The 15,339-nt window shown below is 35.5% G+C and overlaps 1 protein-coding gene across 5 annotated transcripts in view; it reads right to left on the bottom strand.

Annotated features, from left to right (window-relative positions):
- Nucleotides 1–15,339, bottom strand: part of PIEZO2 (piezo type mechanosensitive ion channel component 2) — a 205,653-nt gene that overhangs the window by 47,939 nt on the left and 142,375 nt on the right. For all 5 annotated transcript variants that reach the window (XR_015733592.1, XM_034429440.3, XM_034429444.3 and 2 more), the window contains exons 18-21: nt 4,609–4,850; nt 2,948–3,108; nt 2,001–2,177; nt 978–1,094 (exon numbers count right to left, since the gene is read on the bottom strand). Coding sequence is in view for 4 of the 5 variants with exons in the window: in XM_034429440.3 (XP_034285331.2) it covers nt 978–1,094; nt 2,001–2,177; nt 2,948–3,108; nt 4,609–4,850 (697 nt within the window). In the remaining variant the exon portion in view is untranslated. The remainder of the gene's footprint in view (nt 1–977; nt 1,095–2,000; nt 2,178–2,947; nt 3,109–4,608; nt 4,851–15,339) is intronic.

Below are 15,339 nucleotides of genomic sequence, written 5' to 3'. Positions count from 1 at the left end.
TGTTTATTAACATTTATTAACATTTTCCCAACCTTAGGATTTTTCTATACAAAACTGAAAAGCTGCAACTGAGATTTGTTTTCCTGTGCTACTAGTTAAGCACTGGAGGAAAAAAATGCTAATTGATAACACATTTATTCTAAAAATACCCAATCCCATTTGTGGTTATACTGTATATGGGTTATTTTACAGCATATGAATATCAAAGCCACAAATAGGGGAGTGGATCATAGTCAGACAGGCAAATAAACTTTGTTCTGATAGGTTATGAGGCAGAAGTAAATAGCCTGTGGTGGAAGCTGTGTAGCTCTAAGGGTGACTTAATGTTATGTTAAAGTTTACAGAATGAGGCAGTGATATTTTCATGAAAGGAACCATGATTGCCCACTCATCTCTAGCTCTGGCTTAGTTTTGATACAGAAATAACAAAATATAACAAAGATGTAGAACCAGTTTGCAGCTCCTGTTTTTTTTTAAAAAAAAACCTATAAGAATCTTGCATATATTATATTATATTATTAGTAACTGGAAAGAGACATACATTATTCACATAAACTAATTCTAAAAATTAGTGTATTACAATTTAAATTAAATTACTGTTTATTAGGTATACTGTTTATTAACAAAAAATGAAATTACAGTTAATTCTAAGTGTATTATTTCTTTAAACAGGCTGTGCAAATACATTTTAAAAAGCAGTTATTTTGCTACAAGAACTGAAAATTAAGGAATGGATTGGAAATGCTTAAAATAGATCACTACTTTTTCGTTTCATGAACCAAGGCTATCAGAACTGTAATGAAGTACACTTCATTATTGTAATTTCCTTTCTCATCCCAAAACTTCATAATCTTTGAGGAAAGATTCCAAAGAGAACAGTTCTACTTCCAAGATTATATAATACTGAGCTATCTTTTCATCTCTACTAGAAGAATGCAAGAACTGAAAATGCTGAATAGAAAACAGATTATAATTACCCTCAAGTACACAAGCAATGGATAGGACTTTCTTAATCCAACCCACTCAGTTGGATCAATGGGTTTTTTGTAGAGAAGTGATTCATTCAGGTTTTCCTGATTTTCAGTAGTATTAGGCTAAAATAACAAAAACATTAGTTCTGATTTATTCAGGTGGTATGTGTAATAATAATGCATGTATAGCTAAATAATTCAACAGTTTCTCATTAACTTTATAAATGCTTTATAAATTCTCTTTCAGGGAGCTATTATTAAGACTAAAGATAAAGAAAAATCTTAAAAACTTGCTATGAAAAAAATATATAAACGTACAAACTTTGTCATTTTTTATCCCATACATAGTAACCCAAACCTCATATCCAGCCTAAAGAGACAATTTGACAAGCTAAGGAGGACAGGATGAAGACCTAATCAAATTAAGAAGGCAAAATTATGGGAGAAAACTGAAAACATGGACACTGGCCTAACCTCTTTTAAATTGTTTTAAATTTTAAATTGGGTTTTATTATTGTGATTTTAAATTGTTTTTTGGGCCATAGTATTTAATATATTTTAAAATATTTTTAATGTTTGTATTACATGTATTTTATCTTGGCTGTTCACCGCCCTGAGTCTTTCGGGAGTAGGGCGGTATATAAATTTAATAAATAATAATAATAAATAATTCCACACTTATAGACTTATTTTAAGGTGTTTTCTGAAAGAGATCAAGCAGCAGAGAATTCCTCCTTAATTTGGTGCAAGGCAGATCAAAAAGATAAATAGATCCCTTTCTAGAAAAAAAAATACCCTACCCGCTATTTACTTATTTTTTTAAAAAACATAAAATAACTAACATCTCAACAGGGTTGGAAAAACAAAAACAAAAGATGTATACTACCAGAATATTTTCCTGATTTTGGGGAAAACTGCTTGGATAATTTCTGAGTCATTTTGTCATCTCTCTAATTCATAAGTCCCTCCAGTTAAAAAATATTTAGATATAGCATGAATGATTAATTTTAAAAACTAAATGAAATATACCATTGGACAACTGATAGAAAATGATGCAACATTAATAGATTCAAGCTGGTATAACATTTTACAGATAATAATCACACAGGTCCAAACTGTGCAGACACCGGATGCCAATGGACGCAACTGAGAATATGGTAAAGCAAAAGCCCAGGCAATCACAAACACATAGTTAATGAGAGAAACCTAGAAGGACAAAACAGAAAAGATAACATTTAGATTAAATGACAAATTGGAGAATTCTTTACTGTACTACCTCATGTATTTATTTATTACTGAAAAAAATGAAAAACATGGAAAGATTTATTTCCTTGGTTTCATTTGGAATTAAACTCAACCAGTGGTGGGTTGCCCCCGGTTCAGACCGATTTGCAATAACCGGTAGTAAAACTGGCGGGAGGTTCCGCCCATTGACCCTGACATCATCAGGAACGTGCGCAGCCCCATTGCGAACTGGTAGTAAAGGTAAGTAGAACCCACCCCTGAACTCAACCAAATGGAAAGAAAGATGTGGGGTGCACTAAAACACTTCAATGGATGGACAGTTACTAAACAAAACTTTGTTTTTCAATGTGCAACCAAATCTTCAAAATATACAGTACAAATTTTACAATGCAGACCGTTTACATTTTGAGATCTGATATCATTTACAAGGGCTCGTCTTATGGACAAGCGTTGTGTTTTATACATTTGATAGCCAGGAAGGATTCAAATTGAAAAATAAAATGCATAAAGAAATATATTGTTAAACGATGAAAGCCTAACAGAGTTCATTTTCAGTTACATATTTTTCAAGGGTACTCCTTTACGCTGGCAGCTTGATATTAGCAGGAAGCTTCAATCCCACATAGGTCATGCAAAACCTCAGATTCATATATTCAAGGAGATAAAGTGATTTGCATTCTACTGTAATACTGATACTGCAAGAGAAAGTGGGCTACCCATTATATACTTGCCTCTTTTACCGTTACCCATATAATATATGATGACACAATTTTGATTATGTGTAGTTCCAAAAGCCACCATACAAAAACTTGAAGCTTATGAAAGCATTCGAGAAACTTCAGGAAAAGTACAGTTAGACGGTCAATTACCAAATGCCATTTGTTCCTTAAATCTAAAAGACAAATAAGATGCAGTGAAACACTTTTCCACTGCTGTGAAAAAACAACTACTGTTATTTTCAGTGGAAATACACTTTTTTATATATACATATACACACACAGACACATTTGTCCTTAAAGTAAAAAAAAAAAAAAAGTATTAGATCAACTAAGCTTTTTTATTTTTAAATTTTATTTTTATGCGTATCCAATTAATAAGACAATCTTTATCTTAAAGTAAAAGTTTAACAATTAAAAAAAACTAAAATACAAGCTAATAAAAGAAATCTATCTTATGTCTATGGAGATTGTCAATCTTTCAAGTCATGGTTGTCCCAAAAGTTCTGTTCTAAAAGGCAATGGGACTTCCTTGGTTTTTTTTCTTGAAAACATTTCGTTTTTCATCCAAAAAGCTTCTTCAGTTCTAACTGAATGATGGGGAATGGAAGGATTTATACACTTCGCAGTCACCTAGTCGTTTTCAAGGAAAAAAACAAGAAAGTCCAGTTTCCTTTTGGAAAAGCATCTTTGGGACAAACCTATCTTATATTTTGCATATGAAATAGAAATTGTAAAATAACCTACATTTACCAATGACTATACTACTATAATATTAACTGTACAAAATATTATTGTAAGGTATCAGAAAATCTTTGCCATAGTGACAAATATTGTTGCCTTTTTTGATTAGTAGAAACAGATAAACTTTTTTTATTTTGGTTTGGCATTACAGGGGATCATGATTCAACTGAAACCAGGCCACCACTTCTATCATCAAACATGTTTATTCCCCCCAAAATGTAGGGGGGGGAAAACAATGTAGGCTGGTGACCCCCAGGGGGAGAGCCTTCTCTGTGGGGGCACCTACCCTCTGGAATCAGTTGCCCCCTGAGATAAGGAGAATCCAAGACCTCAGTGCCTTCCGCCGTGCCCTTAAAACCCACTTTTTCCAGCAAGCCGGGCTGGTTTAGGAAGAAATTTTTAAATTTTTTAAATGTTTTAATTGGTTTGTGATTTTTAAATTTTTGGGCCAAATTTATATATATTTTAATTGTTTTTAATATTTGTATTTCATGTTTTTAATTCTGGCTGTGCACCGCCCTGAGTCCTCAGGGAGAAGGGCGGTATATAAATTGAAAAAAAAAAAATAAATAAAATGAAGAGCTAATCAATGCAACATCTCTCCCCCCCCCTCTCTCTCTTACACCCCCCCAAATAAGCAAACCACTTATTTAATTGAGTCACTGTTAACAATATAATTGTGCTGCATTTTATAATTTCTGTAACATTTACCACATTGTTACACTCCAACATCATATAATCCCAATCCAATATGCACTTCATTACCTGTATTAATTCATTACTGAATATATATTTAATATATTTTATGTATATATTTATTTCTTTTTAGAGAAAATTTGATAAGATACAAAATGCTGTCAAAATTTTTTAATTTATTCCATGCTAATCATCCAAATAGTAAAATAAAATTGATCATCCATCCACAACTCTACCTAATATTTCTTCTGTCTCCGATTCATCCTCATCTTCATCTTCACCTTCACCTTCTTCATCCAATTCTTCTTCCTTTTTTTCATTATCATCTACTTCATTTTCACTTTTTCTTCTTTCCACTATATTTTCTTCCTGCAACATTTTTTCTTGATCTTGCAACAACTTTTCCTCTTCCTGTTCAATATTGGCATTCAAATTCATCATTGTGAGATCAGGCAAGCTTTCATCTTGATGCACCAATCTAGTGGTACAGAAATGGTCATGTCAACAAACTGAACAGCTTTAAGTCTGAAAACACTAAATTTGGTTATTTTATAAATTAAAATGAACTGGAAATGCATTTTATAAATTAAAACGAACTGGAATACATGAGTCACACACTGTTCAAAAAATGAAAACGCCACATGGATTGCACCACAGTAGCAATCATTTGTTATTTTGATGCTAATATTCACATCAGTAATCAGTGATATTGTCACCTAAACTTGACATTTCCCCACAAAGGGGAAAAAATGGTCAAAGTTTAAGTTGTAGAAGCATGAAATGACATGTAATAGCAAGCATTTCATGACTTCACATGGGGACTTACTCATTTTGATGGATTGGTAATTTTTTCTTGATGCTGCTCAAATAATTGAAACAGAAAGAAAAAAGGAAACGAGAAGAGGAAGATCAGAGATAAGACATGATGCTATACGACTCATTAGCATTACCCATCTGTGGCAGCTTTCAAAAACATATTGTCTTAGTCTTAACAGAATGGATTTGCAAAAGCAAAAAGTACAGTTCCAGGATTTTGAATTACTCTTTCTAGGTATGAATATGAAAGTATGAATCCTCCCAATTTAAATAAATCATATCCTAAATATATATTTATATTTCTAAAAATATGAGCTGATTCTTCTTTAGATTCCTTGGCATATTTTCCCAATTGAGGATAAGCACAGAAAAGCAAAAATTCTATGAACACTTTTGGAAGAGGTTAATATATGACATGCTATGAATTATCCATATTGTTCCAGTTATGCTTTCAAGAATTATGTAGGTAAGTTCAGTGTAAAGTACACAGTACATTGTTTATATCAATGTAAAAAATTGAAGCGATTAAAATATGTATTCTAGAATTTTGATATTATTTTATTAAGTTACATTATTTGCCTTGTCTCCTTTCAAAGATCATACAGTAGCAAGGTTATATGAAACTCAGAAAAACATTTCACTTTTGTTTATCTGTGATAAGCAAAACTCTCAAGATGCAGCATTAGTTTCTTTTTGTAAAACATTGGCACTGGAGAGTGAAACTTCAGATTCAGCACTAATATAAATCTGTCTAACATTAAATATGTTTGCCTAGACTTAAAGACTTCATTCCATGTCTACAATTACAAGACTTACTAGACGTTGTCCAGTAGAAAACTAAGTGCTACAAATTCTTGAAAGGACTGGACTGCATCAAAGGAATAAATATGCCATTACATTATAGCGCATGCAGATTCAAGCAAATAATTGGATAACATATTAATAGATATGCAGGGATAAATTGCTGGCCATCCCAAATTCTCAAAACGGTTTTCAGTGAAAACAGTGCTAAAGCCTGGAAGCTTATGTGTAATTGATAGGAATGGAGATATTGAAAATCAATCAATTATTGGCTGGCAAATAAATAAACAAACAAACAATAATGGTTCTTGCCTCAAAATATTATCTAAATGAATATCCAGAGGGAATGGATACTCTACATGGATGTTTTGGTGATAAAAATGGGCCATCTGTTGTAGTTATTTAAAGGTGTTATAAAAAAACAAGAATCAGATAATTATGAACTAGAACATAATTTTACAAAGGATCCTCAGTCACTAACTTGATCGGCTGCCCCCCGCACCTTCCACTATTGATACTGTTAAGGTCCCTGAAGGTTATACTTTGACGATCCTACCAGGGGTGAAATCAAAAATTTTTGCTACCAGTTCTGTGGGCGTGGCTTAATTAGTGAGCGGGGCTTGGTGGTAAGGTGACTGGGAGGGCGTGGCCTGTTGGTCAGGTGGACGTGGCCAAGTCAATGTCACTTCTTTGCCCTTTTTTAACCTACAAAACACAACACAACACAACTGGCTCACCCACAATATAAAAGCAGCTGTGCTAGACCCAAAATGGCCCCACAACAAGCAGGAACCTCACACAGCCACAAAAAGCCCAAAAAAACAACTTTCACATTTTACACACACACACAACACAACACAACTGGCTCATCCACAATGTAAAAGCAGCTGTGCTAGACCCAAAATGGCCCCTGCAACAAGCAGGAACCTCACACAGCCACAAAAAGCCCAAAAAACCAACTTTCACACTTTACACACACAACATTCCACATACAGCTTTGTGAGATTTTGTGTGTTTGTGTAGTTAGAGTGAAACACTACAGAAACACACTAAATCTCAGAAAGCTGCACAAATATTATTTTATTTTATTTTATTTTTATTTTTATATAAAAGCAGCTAAATTTAAAACTTCCTAAACTTTAAATGGCTAGGTCTAAAAAAAGAAAAAAACCCAATTAACTATTTTTTTAAAGCTCCCAAAGGGGGGAAAAAACTTACCCAATAGAACAGGGGTTTCCAACCTTGGCAACTTTAAGACTTGTAGACTTCAACTCCCAGAATTCCTCAGCCAGCTTTGCTTTGCTGGCTGAGGAATTCTGGGAGTTGAAGTCCACAACTCCCTGCCTGCTTGATTGCAGGCAGGGAGATCCAGTTGCTTGCTGATGCAATGGATTTGCAATGGGATTACAGCAAGGCGTTACGACCAGCAGCTAAGGTAAGCAAGCTGAGGGGGGGAAGGGGAGGGATTTTTCCTTCCGATTAGCAGGCAACAGCTGAGATCGTCAGAGCTTGGCTGGTCAGAGCCATTTAAAAGAAAAAAAAAGCCTCTGATGATCGCGCGGCTCAGCTGGGCATGGGGGGAGGGGGCAGGGATTTTTGCTACCGGTTCTCCGAACTGCCCATCGCCATCGCTACCTACTCACTCGAGCCGGTCCGAACCAAGAGCATTTCACCCCTGGATCCTACCGTGTTTCCCCCAAAATAAGGCCCTGTCTTATATTTTTTTGCACCCCGAAATAAGCGCTTGGGCTTATTTTCAGGGAGGTCTTATTATTCTGGGGCACGTGGAGCAAGACAGGGCTCCTCTTGCCATGTTACCTGATTTCCATCTCTGTCTCCCTAATCCTAACCAGAGGAAATGGCAGGGACCAGCTGCACATGCATTTTTGGGGAAGACTTATTTTCAGGGGGGGCTTATTTTAGTGCATGTACTCAAAAGCCCAGTTGGGCTTATTATCAGGGGATGTCTTATTTTCGGGGAAATAGGGTATTATACTGAAATAAGTTAACTGATTTCATTGTTATTTCTTTCTATGTATGAAGAATCATAGCCATAAAGTGATGAATAAAATATGATGCAAATGTCTTATTTTAAGAGGTATCATTCATACATATATAACCCAAAATATAGTCACATAAGTATTATTCTAAGGCAGGGGTGTCAAACTCAATTTCATTGAGGGCTGCATCAGGGTTGTGTTTGACTTTGGGGGGGCTGGGGTGGGCATAGCCGGGGTGAGTGTGGCCAGATCGATATCACTCATGTTGGGGGTGCCTAATCAGTGTTTATGATGCTCATTTTTAATTATTGCTATATTGTCAATGTTGACTTGGATGAGTCAAAGTAAAATAGTCGCACTAACCACGGAATTTCACATCAGTTTGTACTCTGAGCCTAATGATAGCAACCAATCCTCCTCCCAAAGCCCAAATTTTGAAATCCTAAAAGTCTTAAAGTCAGTCTACCTCATGGGTCAGCAACCTGTGGCTCTGGGGCCACATGTGGCTCTTTCATCCCTCTGCTGCGGCTCCTTGTCACCAGTCGGCTTCATAATTGATAGGGCTTTTGGTTAAGACAGGTAGAGGAAAAAGGACGCCTCGCTAGGAGGAGACTCTATGGTGGGGGAACAGACTTCCGGTTGGCAGAGGAAAAAGGATGCCGCACTAGGAGGAGACTCTATGGTGGGGGAACTGTCCAGAATTGAACGGGGGGACTTCTTATTAGGACCTTTGTGGCTCTTTGAGTGTTTAAGGTTGCCGACCCCTAGTCTACCTAGTGGTTGATGTTTAAACTGATGTTTAAACAGTATTCTTTTTTCAGTGTCATATCTGCTCAACACAGCTGATGGTATTCCCGTATAAAGACAATGAACAAACAATACAGGAGATGGTATTAAGCCAGAATTATGCCTTTGAAGAATTTCTCTTTTCTATTTTAACTCAGTTAACAATCAATCCTTTACGAACCAGTTGTTTCTTCTCTTGCCTATCTCAGAATTTGGCTGTTCTTACTTTATGAGCAGGAACAAACTCCTTATCTGTGAGCCATAGGCTTCATCTATCTGCCTGACTTCTACCTCCAGACTCTATGTTACATATGCTTGTCTAGGTTAGATAGTTTTATTTGCCAATTTTTCATTTTTAAAACCATGCGTTGAACTGAAAGATACATTTTTGCCAGTATAAACATGTCTTCATATGTCTTCCTAACTGGCAAGCTACTTTAGGAAAACAGTAAGTGAAACTTAATTTAGGAGTATTGAAACAATGAATTTCTGATGTGATTGATTAAATGAATGTACAATGTACATCATTTGTGTGATCATTTGATATGACAACAACAATTGATTGAAATTATATACTGGTAATTTATAAAAATTACACAAATAACTACTGCCATAAAATAGTTTCTTATTTAATTTATAAAATTTATTCAGTATGAAGTGGGAAACACTACAAAGAAATACTTTGCCTTAATTTGAGAACATTTTTTAAAAAAAATCCTGTTGATCATAAGTGAAGAAGAAAACAGCAACTGCAACACACCTTGTCTTTTCAAAAACTTATATAAGAAAAAGTATCTTAGAAATTTTATTAGTAAATTCTTCAAAGAGCAAAAAACAGAAAAGGGGAAAGAAGGAGACTACAGATGACCAACAGGCAACTTTTACAAACCAAGATAACATTCAGAAGGATATGCTTAACTGAACAGTCCTCCTAAAAGTGTTCTCCATTCCTAGGGTAAGTTTGACTTACTGCAGTTTTGTTGTACAGGTAGTCCTCAACTTACAACCACAATGAGCCTTTATTGACAAGCAAACGGGAAAACCAAATTTATAGTTAAGTGAATCTGGCTTCCCCATTTTCTTTGCTTGTCAGAAAGTCGTAAATATGAACCAGCTGCTAAGCGTCTAAATTTTGATCATGTAACCATGGGTATGCTGCAACAGTCATAAGTGTGAAAAACAATCGTGTCACTTTTTTCAGTACTGTTGTAACTTCGAACTATCACTAAATGAATGGTTGTAAGTCAAGCCAACAAGTCAACTTGTTAGTCCAAGTTAGTTATATTTTGAATATAACAAATGCAACATTTGAACAAGAATAAAAATAATTTATGAAAACAAACATTTTACAAACATTTTTTCCCCTCTAGGTTTATATTTGCATTTTACCAATAAGCAATGTAAATTACATTGCCCATCAACTATTCCTGAATCCTGGAATATAAACCAAGATTATCAAGAAAAAATATGTTTTTAAAAAAATGGCTAGCAGTGCCTAGCATGATGCAAAAAATTAGCAAAGAATGTGTGTGAAAAACCAAAAGGTTCCAACATGAGCAAGATGCATCAAGATGCATCAGAACTGAACCAGACCATGAATATTTGTCTTGCACGCCTCTATTTCTTAGCCATATTTTCCACTAGAATCCAGCCAGATTGTAATGCATTCTTACTATACTATGAAGATGCACAGCCTCAATCACATTGAATATAAACAGGTATCATAATAAGCCAGCCATAAGAGTGCTTCGGTAAAGACCCAAACGGAACAGTCATTAGTAAGAAGCCACAGTCATCATTGCCAACTTTAGAGTTACAGCAGCCAGCCACCCATGATCAATATTATGCTGTGCAGAACCCCTTAGAATGCAGATATAGAAAATTGTGATACAGAAGCAAAAAAACGGAAAGAGAAATGTTCAATTACAGGGAGGCACTAAAGAGTATCAAGTCTATTCAGGAATAAATATTTGAGTCTAGCCCCTAATGAACAGTCACTGCAACAGATGGAACTGAAGCTATCAAGACTTTATAAAGAGCAGAACAGTATTACAATAATAGCTGATAATAGAGAATAGATAGATTAATACATAGATAGCTCAACATTGAACTGTAGGCGTTTAGTATTCTCTGATCTTAGTTATTTACCTACAGATATTTCATTACCAGGTTAAGCAACATTTAAAGTGCCTGGAGAAGTGGAATTCTCTGGCTATTTATATGTGTCTTGCCTTGTCAGACTTGATTGACATGTGGTTTCTTCCTTGATGGTTGCTTGATTAGCATATTGTTTCTTCCTTGGTCATTATCTGATCCTGTTTTCTGCCTAATTGGTTTGTTGCTGGCCAGGGAGGATATGCTATGGGCTATTTGTTTCATTCCTTGACTTTTGGTTGTATCTTTTAAATAATATTAGATGAGATTTATCCGTATGTGTCTGTGGATGACTGATTTGTGTGAATACCAAAATTCCAGGATTTTCCTAAGAGTTTTGGATTTGACTTGGTCAAGAACAAGGGTGTTAAACTGGATTTTTCGAGGGTTGGACCAGCATTGTAGTTCTCCGTGGGCTAGCCGGGGGGGGGAGAGATGGGGCGGATGCCTCCTGCAACACCTTGCTGACAAAATGGGAATGGGGGGCCCACGCGTGGCCCCCTCATGTCCCATTTTGGCTGCCAGAGGCACCATGGGCCAGTCCTTTACTATTTCCAGGCTGGCCCTGTAGGCTAGATTTAAGCCTTGAGTGACACCCCTGGGCTAGAATGTCAATAATTTTCCTGGTAGGGCAAGACATTCCACCAAACTTGACTCTCGTATGCACCAATAATGCTATATAGCCTGAGAACAAAACATCTGAAGGAAAATAACCAAACTCAGAGAACACCAAGAACCCAATAACTGATCATTTGGCATTAGGCTCAGCCATTCTGCTACCTCAGTTGTTCCTGGATACATTTTTGTGTTACCTTCTAGATCAGGGGTGTCAAACTTGCGTCATCACGGCGGCGTCACATGACGTATTGGGACTTTTTCCCCCTTCATTAAGCCGGACAGGGGCGGAGCCAGCATGTGATGCATCTGGCCCACGGGCCACAAGTTTGACACCCCTGTTCTAGATGCTCTCAACTGTAGCTTTTTAGAATACATGGGATTACTTACTTCAGTTCAACTTTTTTCTACTTACTAACTTTTAGATACTTGCATAATCTATCATTATAGTCACACTATGGTTATGTAACATGGTAAATTATAAGGCATTCATAATATAGCTTTCATCTTTCTATATTCTGGAATAGAAGTGTCAAAAACTTTAAATTTCTTTAAACTTCTGCTTTCTTGTGTATCAGAATAATTAATCAGTGGAATCACTTGACTCCAGAAGTTGTGAGTGCTCCAACATTGGAGGCTTTTAAAAAGAGATTGGACAAGCATTTGTCTGAAATGTTATAGAGTTTCCTGCTTGAGCAGGGTTTTGAACTAGAAGACCTCCAAGGTCCCTTATTCTCTCTTATTCTGTGTACATTGGGTGTGCACCGTGGCCACAATCTTGATTTTTTTTATCACAGCTTGCAGATATCCCTGCTGTGGTTTCCTTTGCTACTTTATGTATCTCAACTTACTATTTACTTGATAAAACAATGGCTTAACATCCAGCAGAAAATAAAATAAAACTGAATGTATCAATTGCAAGTCATTTTTTTTTTTTAAAAAAGAGCTTCAATTAAAGCAAGGGGAATATTATAAACATACACTGAGGCCCAAATACCTGAACTCCAAACACTTAGAATGTAGTTGATTTAAATATTAAAACCTAACTAATTTACATACACAAATGTATGCACATGCATGATAGTATATTGGTACCAGCATGTTTCCAGAGGAAACCTTTATGTCTAATTAATTTAAAGTGGCTGAACATTTACTGAATTCTGCTCAGCCTTAAAATGAACCGATACTCTTAGCTTTTAAAAAGAGGCTATTAAGATTGCACAAAAAAATTGTAATACTGGGAAGTTGTGTTATTTGAATAGCATTATGTTCTCTGAGGATCATGAATAGCCTTATTGTTTTTATTTTAAAGATTGAATGTACAACTACATAAACACTAAATTTTTAGGTTAAAAAAAGAAATAATTAAAATACCCACCTATTTATTATAAGATAAACACGACCATTGACTTTGGCATGGCTTTGGTAACAGATGAAAGTGTGAGAATGCATAAGGTGGCAGCAGAAAAATTAGAGAAAGAGAAAAGAAGAATACTGTTAAACAGGATTAAAGATAGATATTTTTCTCAGGAAGCACACAAGGAAAAAAGCTGCAATGATGTAGTATGCATATTGGAAAAACATCACAACCCCTGCAGAAAGAAGAACATGTAAACTTCTATTTGCCCATGACTTTGTATACACTGCCAGGAGCTAGAAGGAGGAAAGTAGATGAATTGTTCCATTTTGTGTCTCTCTTATATGGCTTGTTTTTCTGTTCCCATTTATTTATTAATAAAGTATAAGATGCACCTTTCCCCCCCCTAAACGGGGGTGAAAATTTAGGTGCGTCTTATACACTGAATGTAGCCCCGTCCACCCACTGGCCCCCACTCTTTGGCCTCTGCCTCGCAGCAGTTACCTCCTTGCAAGCAAACAGCAAGAAAAAACAGCTCCTTTCAGCTTCAGCACAGCCTAATTAGCACAAGTTGGTGGGATCAGCCTCCCGACTCTCAGCTGATTTACTCTCAGCTGTTTTGCGCAGGGCTCTGCTGCTTGCTGCAAAGAGATAAATTGCTGGAGCAATTTTTTTTTTCCTTGTGCTAATCAAGCTATGCTGAAAACGAAAATGAAAGTAAAGCAGGCTGTTTGCTGTAACGAGGCAAAATTGCTCAGAGGCAGAGGCAGAAGGAGATTTCTTTTTCTTCTTTTCTCACCAAAAAAGATAGGTGTGTCTTATACTCCGGTGTGTCTTATACTCCGAAAAATATGGTAAATGTGGAAGTTAGTAAATAAAATGAAATAATATACGTACATACACAACTATACATATATGAGAGCCAGTGTGGTGTGGTGCTTAAAATGTTGGGTTAGAAACCAGGAAATTGTGGGTTCTAGTCCTACTTTAGGCATAGAAGCCAACTGGGTGACTTTAGGCCGATAATACTCCATCAGCCCAACTCACCTAAGAGGTTTGTTGTTATGGGGAAATAGAAGGATAAAGGAGTATTAGGCATGGTTGCCACCTTAAGTTGCCCAAGATATACAGTACAATAAAGATGCAATAAATATCTACATTTATATATCTATATCATCTATATCTGTTTAACAATAGTTACAGATATTCTCCATAGAGAGAGAAGTCAATTATACTTTCAGTTGTTCATCCACTAAAGATGAAAAGCTTATCAGAAGAGAGAGCTTCCTCAATTCAGTTCAATAAATATAGTTGCAAAACATATAGTGATTACTCATTTGAAAAGTTAAGCACTCCAAGCTATTTTCTTGGGTGATCAGTTTTGATTTTTTTCACATTTGAATGTTTAAAAATTCAAATAATTTCCTATACCATTTGTGAAGAAAAGAAAAATTAATGAAAACACACCAACCATACCACCCGTCTCTCCCTAACTACACTGACACCAACATTATATATTCATCATGATGTCATGCTGAGAGGTATATTCTTTTGTTCTTGCATCACAATGTCATTTCCAAGTACTTAAGGGGTAGAGTTTATATTATGATGTATTGTCACTTACAATCTACTTGTAGACACCTGTATAGGAGACTGGAGATGCAAATAATTTACGTAATTGATCCATATTTGCTAATTTTTCATATAGATTTTTGTTTGTGATTTTAATTCCCAAAACATAGTGGTCTCCTATAAATTACATCATTTTTGTGTATGAGAAGGCATATAGTCTCATCAATCCTTCATTAAGTTTTGATGCAGTTATTCTTAATTCTTTTGGGTAACAAATCTGAACAATATATTATTCTGCCTTTATTTCACTTCTATGAAAGCAGTTATTTTTTAATTTTCTTAGTCGGCTTTTGTCCTTAAAGAGCTTTCCTACATAGAATCAGATAAGAATACAGAAGTGACTCTTTTGTTATGCAATATCATTATCCCTGATAGTTTAGTTTTACAAAGGTTTCCAAATTTGAGTCTTATGACATTTTCTTCTCTCTGTAGGAGAACCATAATAAGCATCAACATGATCTATTTTGACTGTAGGGAAGAAGCTGCATTTCTTTGTCTCTTGCGTTTGCATTTTTAATTTTATTTCTGTAAAACTTGTTAAGATAAAATATTTAACTAAAATAATAAAATGTTAAATCATTGAAGGTTTTCAAAAATAGATTGAACAACCATTTGACCAGGATGTTATAAGATAACTAGAAGACCCCCGCCCCCCAATTCTTTGATTCTATATTAAAAGAATTTTAATGGTCAATAGATACAACCGAGTTCCTACAGTTCCTTCTCAAATTATAAGTAATGCAGCAACCCAGAATATATTTGGTAGGGAATAAATCTCATTAAATTCTGTCTGCTGCTGGAAAAAC

Source organism: Pantherophis guttatus, chromosome 3 (genome assembly GCF_059756535.1).
Source record: "Pantherophis guttatus breed Tessera chromosome 3, ASM5975653v1, whole genome shotgun sequence".
Classification (NCBI taxonomy): Eukaryota; Metazoa; Chordata; class Lepidosauria; order Squamata; family Colubridae; genus Pantherophis; species Pantherophis guttatus.
Note: the sequence above shows the minus strand (reverse complement) of the source record. Positions and strands in the feature narration are given on the sequence as shown.